This window comes from Triturus cristatus, chromosome 8, assembly GCF_964204655.1.
Source record: "Triturus cristatus chromosome 8, aTriCri1.1, whole genome shotgun sequence".
Taxonomy (NCBI): domain Eukaryota; kingdom Metazoa; phylum Chordata; class Amphibia; order Caudata; family Salamandridae; genus Triturus; species Triturus cristatus.
Genome location: NC_140591.1, coordinates 248,999,475 through 249,012,119, shown reverse-complemented (window position 1 = coordinate 249,012,119; position 12,645 = coordinate 248,999,475). Strand labels below are relative to the sequence as shown.

General features: G+C 42.0%; 1 protein-coding gene across 1 annotated transcript in view; it reads left to right on the top strand.

The window, feature by feature from the left end:
- The window catches only part of LOC146801921 (matrix metalloproteinase-20-like), a 115,123-nt gene that overhangs the window by 28,580 nt on the left and 73,898 nt on the right, over nt 1–12,645 (top strand). The window contains exon 2 of the mRNA XM_085624068.1: nt 11,773–12,014. Within this exon, the coding sequence (XP_085480194.1) occupies nt 11,773–12,014 (242 nt within the window). The remainder of the gene's footprint in view (nt 1–11,772; nt 12,015–12,645) is intronic.

The window sequence follows — 12,645 nt, the reverse complement described above, 5'->3', positions numbered from 1 at the left end:
CGATGCCACTAAGGCATTCGACTCGGTCGAATGGGACTACATTTTCATTGTCATGCGCTGCATGGGCTTCCCTCCTCTTTTTTTATCCTGGATACAGCTTTTATACTGCCGACCGATGGCCACAGTTCTCATAAATGGGCACACATCTCCTGCCTTTGAGATTTCAAGGGGGACGAGGCAAGGCTGCCCGCTATCGCCTCTACTCTTCACCCTTGCGTTGGAGCCACTGGCAGTAAAACTCCGTCAGCATCACCAAAACAGGGCACGCCAATGCAATCTACGTCAGATTTTGGTGTCACTCTATGCAGATGATATCACCCTGTATGCCAGACACCCTCAGGAGAATTTAAACCCCATTTTACATGAATTTATACGTTTTGGGCACCTCTCCAGGATAAATATCAATTGGCAGAAATCCAGTCTCTTCCCGCTAACTTCATCGACATCTAAATTTCCCCTAGACTTCCCTTTAGAATGGTGCGACACTGATTCAAAATATTTGGGTATTCACATCTCCCGCGATAGGGAAGAACTGATGCGCTTAAATTACGGCACATCCATTGAACGAATAAAGGAATGTGTCACTCGATGGATTGCTCTACCGCTGTCTCTGGTGGGGCGAGTGTCACTAAAAAAAATAATTATTCTCCCTCGGCTCCTTTACCTCTACCTCAATATTCCTTTCCATCCTGGTAGATATTTTTTTCAAGTACTACGGTCTGAACTGATCCGACTGATGTGGGGGGGTAAGCAGTTGCAGGTAAGCTGGAGCATTCTCACTAGGCCCTACGCACAGGGCGGTTTTGATATTCCAGATATGGAACTATACTATTTTAGTGCGCAGGCGCACTATGTTTATTTCTGGATAAATCCTCCCCGTTACATACCGCAAGTAGCGGCAGAACACTGGCTGGCCGATCCCATACCCATTGCAGGTGCGCTTCACACCAACACACAGCCTCGTGAGAAGGAACCTACTACGCTCACATGCTTGATAATGGCGTGGAATCGTATAAAGGCCATCATGCAAACTCCCATGTTATACTCATCGAGGCTCCCCCTCGTATACCACCCTAAAATGCCGCTGTTACAAGAGATAGCCTTTCGTCAGCTCCTAGACCGTGTTCACATCCATACATGGAGGGACTTATATCAGGAGGGCAGATTTCGTAATGCTGACACCTTCTTCCAAACACATCAGTCAACCTCACTGGACACTTTCTTATACATACGCCTTAGGCAGGGTATGCGCTCTATCACCCTGGATTTCCCACAGGAACCTTCTTGCCTTCTCCCGCTCCATGCACTGCTCAGCGCGACCTCCCCGAAGCGTCTTGTTTCTACGATATATCATATCACATACACACAATGTCAGAGGACTCCCTTACCTGCGCGTGCACAATGGGACTCTGAACTCGGTATTGAATAATCCGATGATCAATGGGGTTATTGTTGTTTGCAGACGGAGAAAACCTCCACCAGCAGCAGGCTGCGCGTCACACACTTCAAATTTCTACAACGCACATACATTACCCCCGCTAGAATGCACAAATACAAGCTCAGGGACTCGGATTGCTGTGATAGGTGCGGTTGTCCAAACGCAGATTTTCTACATCTGGCTTGGGACTGCCCGGGGGTACATGAGTACTGGGGTCAAGTTCTGGATGCCTTAGAGCAGATGACCACACTAACTATACTGAAAACCCCTCTCCTCGCTTTATTGGGCTACACCAAACACATCCCTAAAGCACAACGTAAATACGTCTCCCTGTGTCTGCTGTTGGCCAAGAGAAGAGTAGCATGTCGGTGGGGTAGGGGGCGGGCACCTAAGTTTAAATATTGGCTAACAGACTTGGTATACTGCCAAGAGCAAATGTCCCATTATGCAGAGTTAATCCATAGTTCATCACGTCCTACAGACATCTGGGGCCCTCTTAAGGGCTACTTGATCGTACATCCAGGGGTAAATCCACCCGATGCTACTTCATCTACTACGACCCCACCCATGGCCCGCGAGTAAATAGCGGCTCATTCTTCGCCTACACAACTCTGCTTCTGATACAGATTGATACGCTTAATGGCTGGTCATCCCACTGCTCTGCTTACAGACACGTAGCTATCCAATCAGAAGTTTCCGCTCTGTATTCAAGCGTTCATTACCTTGCCTCTATCTTCATCATTGTCTGTTTCACGCCCTATGATATGTTGACTGTTACTGCTAGCTATATGTGTACTTAGGTAAGGTGCATGAATGAGTCTTTTCAGGTCCTACTGTATTGATCCACAGTATCTATATTGATGAACGGTTATACGCACTGCACAGCTCATATATGCTATACTAGCTCTGGGTACATGTTGACATGCTTTGGATTTGTAATGTAAGACACAAAAAACTCTTGAAAAAAAAGTTCCCCAAAAAAAAGTAGCACAAAAAAGAAAGTGCAATTTAGCCTTAAGGAATTGCTAATTACCAATAACTTGAAGTTGGTGGTAATTAGAGATTTTCTTCAAAAAAGCACTTTTTTGCTTTTTTAAAAGTGCATGTGGCACACATTCATGCCTCTAGGCCCATAGGAATGAATGGGAAGGTATTCCTTGATTGCGAATCGCAATTTGCGATTCACAATTAAGGAATATTAAGGAATCGCTAAAAATATTGCAATTCCTACCCACATGGCATTTTGCGAGTCCTTAATAGCGATTCCCTAAAAATCGCTATTAAGGAATTGCAAAAATGCATTTACCTACATCTGGCCCTATATTTTGTGTCAAGCAAAGAGTCACCACAGTAGTGACATCTTCTTATTTGTAATGGAAGAGGCTAGCTTCCGTGCAGTCAAGGTGTTACCAGAAGCCTGATGACTTCTTTGGACCCTATTATGATGTCGGTTGAACGAGCATCGAACCAACACCCTAGCGAGTTGGAACCGCCCTACTATTAATCAGGGGTTCCACCCACAATATTAAGATGAGAAAGCGCTATTGGCAGTTGGAAACATCAATTTTTCTATTGCACCTATTGCAGCTCTTCCAGCGGCTGGAAATTGGCCACAGCATAAGTGCGATAGAAAAATTGGTGTTTCCAAAAATTCTTGGACAGTGTGGCAGGCACCAGGCGGTGCCTGTCACATGGCATAGGGATGTTTAGGAGGGCACCACAGGTTCCCTCCCGGCCCTATAGCAGTGGGCTGTGGGGAAGGCGTCCCTGCTAGGGGCCCCCAAAATCACTTGCCATCGACCTTTACGAAGTGGGCGGACCGTCATTAAAGAGCAGGCAGAAAGCAACATCATAATCTGGTGGGCGGAGACGAAGCTGGCTTCGCTGCCATTTTGGGATTACAATCACACTCGCCACCCGACAGGCTCTGTGTGCCCATCGGAAGTGGAGAGGAATTCCACCGTGGATTTCCCTCCAACAGCCAGGACAGAAACCTATGATGTTAGGCGGAAAGCCTCCGACAAGTTGTCAGATGGCTTCCCACCTGACATCATAATGAGGGCCTTAGTATGAAATCATCCGTCAGCAGTCCCTGTGAGGTGCGAAGCCTCACATCTAGGTGGCCATCTTGTGCGGTGTCTAAACAGTGTCTCCTCGCATCATCATGCTTTGTGTGCACCTCACCAGCTCCTGTAGCACCAACTCTTCCAATGTAGACACAACATTGTCACCATCCTAGAAGGAATCATAATCTGATGTCTCCTGTGGCCACTCCAGAAAACCAGAGATGTGTCAACATCTTTTGCACCTTCTGGCACGGTTCTCATTGCACCGGCCTCAGCTATTTACTTGCCAGGATGAGTTTCTGCGCACCTATATAACCAATTCTCAGTGCACCCTCTTTTGAGATGGATAATAGTAAAACTATTTTTACAGAATGGTTAGTTAACAAATACTAAGGGCCTAATTACGAGTTTGGCAGTCCAACGGACCGCTAAACCCTCTGTGGAGGTGTGGTAGCAGTCAGGGACCACTGCCCTGGCAGTCTGACTGCCATATTATGACTACGGCGGTCGAACCACCACAACCATCAGGGATCCACCTGGCAGTGGCACTGTGGTCTGAAGCTGCAATACACTTGGCTGTACCGCTTTGGCCCCTCCAAGCATATCACAAGTTTCCTCACTGCCAGCAGTCTCATGTCAGGTGAGTTTGAAAGGCAAGTGCCCGGATTTATGGGATCCGTAGTCCATTGTGTATATCCCATGTGGGCTGTAATCACCACAGTACCCTGGCTAAAGTACTCCACAAAAAACAGTTTCCTTTCATTCAAAAGTCCCGCTGTGCCACTCAGTGCCTGCCTCAATAAACAGGCTGTATCCCCACAATTAGATCCTGCGGTGGTGCCTTTCGTGACCGAACCGGACGCATTTTTGTTCCAAAACGAAGTTGCCCCCAGAAGAAATGCACTCACAGTCCGTTTTGCCAAGATTTATGGGATCTTTAGTCCATAGTGTAACGATCATGTGGGCTGTCATCCCTACAGTAACCTGGCTGAAGCACTCCAGAAAGAACCTCTTTCTTTCATCCAAAAGTCCCGCTGTGCAACTCTGTGCCTGCCCCAATAAATAGGCTGTCGCCCCGCAATTAGATCCTGCGGTGGTGTATTTCACAACCGGACCGGACGAATTTTTGTTCCAAACGAAGTTGACCCCAGAAGAAATGCACTCACAGTCGGTTTCTTTACAGGGGAAAGCTGTTTAATGGATTCCTTTCACCCAGCATGCCTGACGGGTTTCGGGCCGACGCCCTTCATCACAGGCACTCTGTGATGAGATTGACAAACTTACTAATGGAGAAACTCAACTCTTTGATTTCCAATTACCTCAGGTGAGTTCAAAAGGCATGCTGGGTGAAACAGCTTTCTCCTGTAAAGAAACTGGCTGTGAGTGCATTTCATCTGGAGGGCAACTTTGTTTTGGAACATATATATATATATATATATATATATATATATAGTCACTGAAAAAACCATAGGTCAGGGACTTTATAGTTACAAATTAGTATTTTAAAAAAACTTTGAAATTCACTGAAAAAACCATAGGTTTCAGGGACGTTATAGGTAGTTGGACATTTCACTCATACAAAACCATAGAAATTCCGCTGTTATAGTTAGTTGAGCTAACTATAACTTGCTCCCCCGCAATGCACTGCTGATGACGTCACATATTACATCATTCATGACATGGTCAGTGACATCACTGATGACATCACAACCTTTCTCCCTGCCAAATTTGCAAAATTCCATTCAGCAGTTTGACCTGAAGCCTTCTCTAAAGTTTCCTATTGAGAAAACACATTTTGGGACTCCCCTTATTTCTCAGTCCCCCCTTGACCAATCACCCCCAAACTTTCAAGATAGGAGCGGATCAAAAGAGATACATTTTTTGTAAAATTTCGTGAAGATTCGTCAAACGACGCCAAAGTTATAAGCACATGGAGGGCTCTAGGAGAGGGGCCGCGCAACCCCCCTCCCAACATGGGCCCCCACAGCCCCAGCGAGCCCCTGCTATTATTTTTAAGAAATGCCCCCGGGACCTAGCCCACCCCGGGGTCTCCTTAAAATAAAATGCGGGAACCCGCGACCCCAGCGCGAATTACGCCGATATTGTTTTTTTTAAATGCTTTCTTTGGCCCTGAGAATCCTTCTGGGACCCCCTGAGCAGGCCTAGGGGGTCAGGGTGTTTCTACCCTGACCCCTTCTCTTGTTTTATACCTTTGTTTCTCTGTTTTCTGGTGACTCGCTTCTACTGAGTCACAATATGGCTGCCAACACTTCCTGGTTTGGAGTGTTGACAGCCAATCACAGTGAAGCTCCTGCACGGAACTTAGGCTCCGCCCAGATAGCGAAACTTTTATTTTTCTTACTTCTCAGCAACTACCAAACAGATTTACACCATTTAAAAAGAAGGTCGCTTTCCGATCCAAGCACTACCTTCTTGCCAAATTTGGGGTAATTCCGTTCAGTAGTTTCTGCTCTAGCCTTGCACAACGTTTCCTATGGGAAATTGATTTTTTGACTTATTCTTTGAATTTCTAAAACACTACTGAATGGATTTACACCATTTTAAAAAATGGATGCTTTCTGAACCAAGCTCTACCTTTCTGCCAAATTTCAGGTAATTCCGTTCAGCAGTTCGGGCTGTAGCTCGTCGCAAAATTTCCTATGGAAATTAACATGGGGAAAATGCGTTTTAGGAGCCCCCTTTTTTCTCAGCCAGTGCTTGAAGAATCACCCCTAAACTTTCAAGAAAGGAGCTAACCTAAAAGGTGCAACTTTTTGGAAAATTTCATAAAGATTCGTCAAACGACGTCAAAGTTATTAGCAAATCCTATGGAAACTAGGTTGTAACTATAATTATCTACTGGCGACCGCCAGTAGATAATATATGTATAGATATATATATATCAACCTCCAACTCCCGTCTTCTATCAAAGAAAGGACGCCGACACCAACGATTCTCACCAAATCCACAGTTTAATGATTTCAATCCTTTGCGACGCGTTTCGGCATTCCTGCCTTAATCATGTAATGGATAACTCTTTCCGTATGTGGGTTAAAATACACAAACAACGAGTACAAAAAAAAGGGTCACATGATAGAATCCACTAATTGCTGACCACTAGACATGAACAAAAGACTTTGTAGCAAACCTAGATACAGGCAAGTATACACAGTTGCCATTTTTTTGTCTGAATAAACATAACTTTATCGACACAGCCACTAAAATAAAAACAAAATATTCTTTTCATATTCTTTTAAATGGACTGATACAATTATACTGAATCAGCCAATTACCAAGAGCAAAGACGATCAGATGAAAGACATTTTATATTGTCCACTATGCGCAGGAAAAGTGTTTATAAATAAATAATGGGACATTTATTTAAACAGAAATTTCATTCTAAGTTTAAAAAAGCCATGTTCCCAGTTGACTTTTTATCCTGTAAACATCAGTTACGCGAATAAAGTGCATAGTGCCTATCTCCTAAAGTGCAAATACAGTGCAGTTTCAAGAAAAAAAAAAAAAAAAAGGGGTATTACAACTCAACGCATACTGTGTACTAAAATGAGTCTAAAAACTTTGCTCTATAGGCTGTGGATATTGTGTCATAATAATCTCTAGCCTGCCACAAATGTTAATTTACTGAGCGTACCTTCCGCATTACTAATTTCCTTTAATTAATTATTACCAAACCATCATATCTAAACATTACAATTGCGTCTGGCGACTTGATTACTTATTCCCAGTGTGACATTGCTGGGCCTGAAATAGCACCCAATCTGCTGTCAAGTCTGTATCCCAATTTTTACTTTGTTCAAATTGACAGGGCTTCCAATCTACTATTACTTCGAAGAGGGTGTCCTGGTGTAACTTCTTAATCCTTGTGTTTTCCAATCACATGCCTCTCTCTCTGAAAGTATTCTTGATTGTAAAGAAGGCCTAAAAGGCAAAGTAATTTAAAAATTATTATTATTTTTTTTTTTTTTTTTTAGAATTCCAAAAGGTCTTCACAACTACTGCCCTTTGGCCATAAAATACTATCTTATTTTTGTAAATCAATAAATATATCTAAAATATATTAAAATATTATATCCTTAAATAGATAAAAAAGATGTATTGTTGATTTAAATTTATATACCTTCTCATTGACCTGTCAGAGAGATTTTGTTCATATCAATTGGTAAAACCATGTACATAAAGTGCAAGTGCAAGTGCAAGTTATGAACTCACAATCCTGACTGCAAGACGTATATCTCCAGCAAATGCACAGGAACGGACCACCACGCAGCAAGGTATTTCTTAAGTGCTTCTTTATTCCACAAACAGCAACATGACGCGTTTCGACCGGGTTTCCCCGGTCTTGATCACTTGACATGTTGAGACCAATCGTGATCTTATATACAATTGCACAACAATGAGATCCGCCCAATTTGCTCATAGAGCTAGACAACAGACTTTTGATGTGAATAACCAAAATGAATCCTATATTTAAATACAATATTCATTAAAAAAATTACTTTTCACACAGGGTAATCGTTATTTTTATATTTATAATTGTAAAAATAGGATAATTCACATTCATATAATACTGTGTGTTCAAATTACATATCAGAAATAAAGGACAAGTGCTCATTTTAATATTAAGCATCTCAATATTGCCAATGTAATGGACAAAATTCACTTGTGTCTGTTGAAATATTTAAAGTGCATAGTGCAGAATTGTATGCCCTGAACCTGGACAGAAAGTGCATAATAACCCACCAGTGCAAAAAATTATACTCATTCTATTCTCTTGCAAGTCAACTTATTACCTCCATAAGTGACTTGCTATTTCATAAAAAGTTGCTTCTAAGTTATAATAAATAGAATAGGTGTAAACGGACGCCTAGAAAATAAATGTACAATACTGATACAAAATCATGTTAGTATGCCAGGCAACAAAATATAATGGAGCAACATATCAAAATAAATACACATAAACAGCCATATGTGCAAATTTTATGCATAGAAAGTGCAAATCAGTTATATAGATCCAAATGTGTGCAAAAAACGCGGTTTCCTAATTATAAAAGATTTAGTGCCATATGTAGGAAGCCAAATACCGGTCGGTAACGGCCGATTTTCGGTAAATATACCGTTACCGACCGGTATTTTGGCTTTTGCTATGTAGGGGGCACATTTCAGGATTCGGTAATTTACCGAATCGGTAAAATTACCGAATCGGTTATTTTACCGATTCAGTAAATACCGAATCCTGAAATGAGATGTAGGGGGAGTGTCTCGTTGGTGTGGGGATTCGTTATTTACCACCAACTAGAAGTTGATGGTAAATGACGAAAACCTGTAAAAAAGCATTTTTGTGCAATTTGAAGTGTGCAATGTGGCAGACATACATGCCCTTAGGGCATGTATGTGCGCCACATGTGCACACATGGACGAATCAGGGGTGCAACAGGGTGTCAATGTGACACCCTGCCACCCATGATGATGCCTCCCCCATTACCGATTCGGTAGTTACCAAATCGGTAATGGCAACTGGCTTCCCATTCATTCCTATGGGCCTCCAGGCCCATAGGAATGAATGGGAAGCCAGTTGCCATTACCGATTCGGTAAATACCGATTCTAAAATACCGACATTTACCGAATCGGTAATAATTTACCTACATTACATTTACCGATTCATAAATACTGAATTGGTAAAATTCGGTATTTAAGAATCAGTAAATGTAATTTACCTACATATGGCCCTTAATATTTTGTAAGATACAGATCTTTACTACAAATTTGAAACATGAATCAACATATATATATCTTTAAATATCCAGAACAATTCAACCAGATCCGGATCCCAAAACCACTCAGACATCGAATAAAAACCAGTAAGACCAGAAATCTAGTAAAACCAGTAAAAATCCGATAAAAGTAAGGCTAGAAATCCAGACGAATAAATAATCCCATATAAAAAATATATATAGGTATAAAATTGTTTAAGAGATAAATTTCTTCTTTTCTCATTTCTGTCATTTACTGATATAGCAGCAGAGGGTCTCAAGTAGGCAAATTATAGAAAATTGTACAAATCTTCCCCGGTGTTAAGGCCATTTGGTATTTTCGTGTCTAAACGTAAAATGTATTGACTTTCTAATTGACGCAATTTTTTCTCTCTGTTACCTCCCCTTATTGATCTTTGGACTGCGTCAATTACAAAGTAACTAAGGTCATTTAAATTGTTCTGATGTACCAATTTGAAATGACATGCAACTGGATATGTAGAATCCGAGTTTACAATAGCACGTAAATGCTGCAAAATACGGTTAAAAACCTGAAGCTTAGTGCTTCCTATGTATTGAAGGTGATACGTGCATTCCAAAACATAGACTGCATGGTCCATCTTACATGTGAATAGACTTTTGATTTTACAGGGAATGGAAGAAAAAGCATCTAAAAATTCCTGTTTGTTCACTCCAAATATGTATATATATATACACACACACACACACATACTTAAAAATACACACACACACATATACATGCATCTGCATGTGTTAAACAATATTTTATTTCCGATAATTTTGTGTTTACCATAATATAGTATATAGGGACACAATATTTTGATAAACAACATGTTTGACACAATATCAGTGTCAAACGATATTGTTTACCTCGATATTGTGTCAGTGATCCTTAAGAGTACATAAAAGAGTACTAAGGGATATTTTCAGGCCAATTTACATAGGCATATAAGAGTACTATGGCAGATTTTAGGGCCAATTCAGAAACACATTTAAGAGTAGGTACACAAGATTACAATGGACCGTTCTGGGGCCAATTCAGAAAGCCATGTAGGAGTACATAAAAGAGTACTACGGAATGTTTTGGGGTCAATTAAGGAAGGCTTGTAAGAGTACATACCAGAGTACTACAGGATATTTTAGGTTAAATTCAGAAAGGCATGTAAGAGTATATAAAGGTGTAATGCATGAACACCCTATTATTGACTCTTAAATGCCTTTATGAATTGGGCCCCTTAGCTTGCACCATTGAGAGCAACAGTTGCTGTTACGGTCTATATTCTTGTAACCTTCATACATTTTTGGTGAATCTGCATGGAGTTCTCACACGTAGGTAAGTCATTACAAAAAAGCGAATGGCAGCCCAAAATGAGCAATTATTAGCCTTTTATGAATTTGAATTGGTGTTGTACATTGGTGGTATAGTGCATGTGAGAAGTGGCGAACATGATATGCAAGAGTGTCAATTTAGAATAGGTTGATTCCAGGTGTAAGGTGTATTCACCACAAGTGACAAGTGTATTAAAATATATTTGTCTGTTTTCTACAAAGCACATGAACGCAGCCCAGAAAATTGTGTAGCTTCGATGTCCCAACCCAATAAGGTCGATAAGGTGAGAAATTATTTAGACGGCTGGGTCTTTATCAGGTCTAAAGCCACTATGGACATGATTACGAGTATGGCGGTCCATAGGACCGCCGTCCTTGATGTGGTGTGGCGGTACATGCAGACCAACTGCCCATTTTGAGAGCAGCGGTCCCACGTCCACAAAACCTCTGTAACCATTTGAGATCTGTGATCCGTCTGCTGGAGTGCGGCGGTCTGGCCCAGGAATATGCTAGTGGGGCCGCTGTGCACCGCCAAGCATATTCTGAGTTTCCTCACCGCTACAGTTTTCATGGTGGTGAACCCGACATGAAAATAGTGCTGCTGAGGAAACACTGTGTCCTCATGGTGATAGGATGCATTCAAGGGTGCACATTTTGTGCCCCTCTGTGTGCATGCACCCCCTTTCCTGCACTGCATGGAGTTCAGAGAACATACCATGCAGGAATTGCCTGTGGTGCTCCCATTGCAGTGCCTTCTTAATAGGCACCACCGTGGGACCACCAAAGCACCACCTGCCTGACATGAAGAAACTTGCAATCTGGCGGGCGGTGTTCACACAGCTTTGGCAGTGTGGTGGCTCTGCTGCTACACCGCCAAAGTCCTGATTAGGCCCTATGTCAGAAAACAGGGTTTCCACAATCCCCACTGTAACCTACACCCATCTGAATGCCAAGTAACCAGAGCTGCATGAAATACATGCCTCCACCGTGCTTCTTTCACTGTAGTTAAGCGATACAGTCAATTTTGAAGGTCATTTTAGAACTACAAATGCTGACTTATTGTTGATTTCCCTGAAAACAGAACTGTTTCATTTATGGAATCCTGATAACAGTCTGCAGCAATTCACTTCCATTTATCATTAATAGGAATATCTGGAAAATTTTTGCCACCTGGGAGAAGATTTCGCAAATCGCACCAAGAGGAGTGCGGATTTTATGACAGATAGACTCAAGCAGATGCAAGCTTTCTTCCATCTAAATGCAACAGGGAAATTGGATTCTCAAACCTTGAAAATTATGAAATCTCCTCGATGTGGAGTTCCTGACGTCAGCAACTACAGCCCCCTGGGTCAACAGAATCTGTGGTCCAAGAATACGCTGACTTACAGGTGAGAAACAGAGGACATTTGATGTTACAAATTCAGCTTCCAAAAAGTTCACCTTCATCACAAACTGACCATTTACAAAAAGTTGCAAAAACATCTGCATCTTTAATATTTATGAGGCAGGTGTCATTTTGAGACTCCCAGTGGTTGAATGGGAATACAGAGATGGAGTCCTGCGAGGGTCCGCAGACTACCGCTCCTGCACTCGCATTCTTCAATAGCCATTTTTTAAAGGTACCTTAACAGAAAAAGTTGACATTGAGTGAATGACAGCACAGGGAACTGGCAGTGGTCGCCTGGACCACTGTCTTCCTCACCAAATGTCCAACAGGTACATTAACTAGGTGGATCCGTCCCATGGGAACAACTTCCACTTCGTGAACGGGATATCATCCCCTTCAGGGAAATGCAACTGCATTTACAATCACAAAACCCTGAAACATTATATTGCAATCCGTAGGAGGAGTGGGATTCGCCCTTCACACTCCTTCCACCTAGACTTTTGCAATCAGTTGCAAAGGAAATGTTGCATGTGGGGAAGTCATTTCTGACCTACAGTGTGTCCTTTGCATATTGCAACATGTCGTTTTTGGGTCACAAAGCATGTGATTTAAAAATCACAGACTTTGCGACC